The sequence below is a fragment of the Pteropus vampyrus genome, unplaced genomic scaffold (genome assembly GCF_000151845.1).
Source record: "Pteropus vampyrus isolate Shadow unplaced genomic scaffold, Pvam_2.0 Scaffold69, whole genome shotgun sequence".
In the NCBI taxonomy this organism is placed as follows: Eukaryota; Metazoa; Chordata; class Mammalia; order Chiroptera; family Pteropodidae; genus Pteropus; species Pteropus vampyrus.
In genome coordinates this window covers 860,354-862,461 of record NW_011888850.1, presented here as the reverse complement: position 1 = coordinate 862,461, position 2,108 = coordinate 860,354, and the positions used below count along the sequence as shown (strand labels likewise).

At 46.2% G+C, this 2,108-nt stretch overlaps 1 protein-coding gene across 1 annotated transcript in view; it reads left to right on the top strand.

Moving 5' to 3' along the window:
* Positions 1 to 2,108, top strand: part of LOC105293197 (solute carrier family 40 member 1-like) — a 22,077-nt gene that overhangs the window by 16,775 nt on the left and 3,194 nt on the right. The window contains 2 exon segments of the mRNA XM_011361717.2: positions 1 to 330; positions 443 to 503. Coding sequence (XP_011360019.2) covers positions 1 to 330; positions 443 to 503 — 391 coding nt within the window.

The following is a 2,108-nucleotide window of genomic DNA, read 5'->3' as shown; positions in this document are numbered from 1 at the left end:
GGTCTGGCCTTCCTCTACATGACGGTGCTGGGGTTCGACTGCATCACCACCGGCTACGCCTATACCCAAGGGATTGGAGGCTCGCTGCTTAGCATCCTCACGGCCCTTTCGGCTTTGTCGAACCTGACGGGTACGATTCTCTTCACCCGGCTCAGGGGGCACTATGGCTTGGTCACCACGGGGATCATTTCCAGCTGGCTCCACGTAGGCTGTCTGACGCTCTGCGTGTTTTCCGTCTTTGCTCCTGGAAGTCCTTTCGATCTGGCTGTTTTCTCACTTCCATTAAGCAACAATTCTTCTTCAAACCATGAGGTGCTAAAAGAGGACCAAGTATATGTTTTTTTCCTTTGAAAGAAATATGAACCAACCTATCCTTCCCGATCGCTCCTCCATCCACTGGACCGACAGCACAGTTCTGTTTGAAGGCGAGCAGGAGCCCCAGCATCCCAAGTCTTACATGTCTGTCATCTTGCTCTTCTCGGGCGTGATCCTGGCAAGAATCGGTGAGCAGTGTGGGTGATGTGTGGTGGGGGATTCTGCAGGCTGCTAAGTAATCTTAGAAACATTTTATGGTCTCCCTACTGTGTCATTATAAGCCTTTATTGTTCATTCACCGACAACCCATTATGTGACAAGAACTGTCCTTGACACTGGGTATGTGAGAGCAGTTGAACCAGACAAAGTCTTTGCCCCTTGGAATGGGAGACCACTAAGTAAGTAGTTAACAGTCAACGCCACAAAGTGATAGGATCTGTTAGGGAAGGACAAAAAGATTAGGAAGATAGAGGAGGGACACCCGATCTTTTAAAAAAAAAATTAGAGTTGACATTCAATATTATTTTACATTAGTTTCAGGTGTACAGCATAGTGGTGAGACATTTATGTAATTTATGAAGCGATCCCCCCAATTCGTCTAGTACCCACTGGGCACTATACATAGTTATTACGGTGTTATTGACTATGTTCCCTGTGCTGTGCTCTACACCTGGGGACCATTTCGTAACTACCAGTTTGTGCTTTCTAATCCTTTCATCTTTTCCATCCGCCCCCTCAACTCCCCTCTCATCTGGCAATCGCCAGTGTGTTCTCTGTATCTGTGAGTCTGTTTTTATTTTGTTTGTTCATTTATTTTGTTTGTTCATTTATTTTGTTCTTTAGATTCCACATATAAGTGAAATCATAGGGTGTTTGTCTTTCTCTGCCTGACTTATTTCACTTAGCATAATACCCTCTAGGTCCATCCATGTTGTGGCCAGTGGTAAGATTTCTCTTTTTTTCAATGGCTGAGGAGGGATACTCAATCTTATTTTGTGGATTGGGGAAGCCTTCCTAGAAGAAGGCAGAATTAAGAGATTCCTGAAGGCCAAACCAGGCAGGGGACGTGGAGAGGAAAGAGTGCTCTGGGCCAGGCAGACAGTTGTACGAAGGTTGAAATGTGAAAATATGGAGATTTGGGGCAGTGAAAATAGTTATTTCCTGGGTGTCAGGCATGCAAATGCTATGGATGGCATCTACATCAAAGAAGCATTTTGACCTGGATCCTTTCTCTGTGGAACTGGCATGGGGAGAGGGGACCAAGGGCCAAGAGGAGACCAACCTTGTTGGGGCCAAGGCTTTTCTTAGCTGCCTGGGGGGTGGGGAGCGAAATCCTTTCCCAGGGACAGGGTGCCTAACGCTGAGGGTCTATAAGCTTGTCTGTCCCCAAGAACTTAGTTTCTGAACTCTGCCATCAACCATATGTCTTCATACCTGGCAATGAGGACATATCTGATTTAGATAGGGTTTAAAAAAAATTTTTTTTTTAAAATTTTGGTCATTTGATGCCTGATGAATCCAACAGTGACATGTTGAGGGGCAAAAGTGATGGCAACAGAAATCACTTAACATTATACCGGCCCAAGTGATTAGATTTGCAGATCCCCAGCCTGGGAAGAGTCTGGGTCTCGCTTTTGGATATGGAATCCCAGCAATCAGGTTTCTACCCAGAGAGATCCTTTCTTCGCCCAAGCCCTGTTCCCTCTCCCAAATCAAAACTCACCACCTTCAAAGCCCCTCCCCGAGGCCACAGCTCAGAGCCAGCCAGTTCCTCACTCCCACATCAGAAAAGT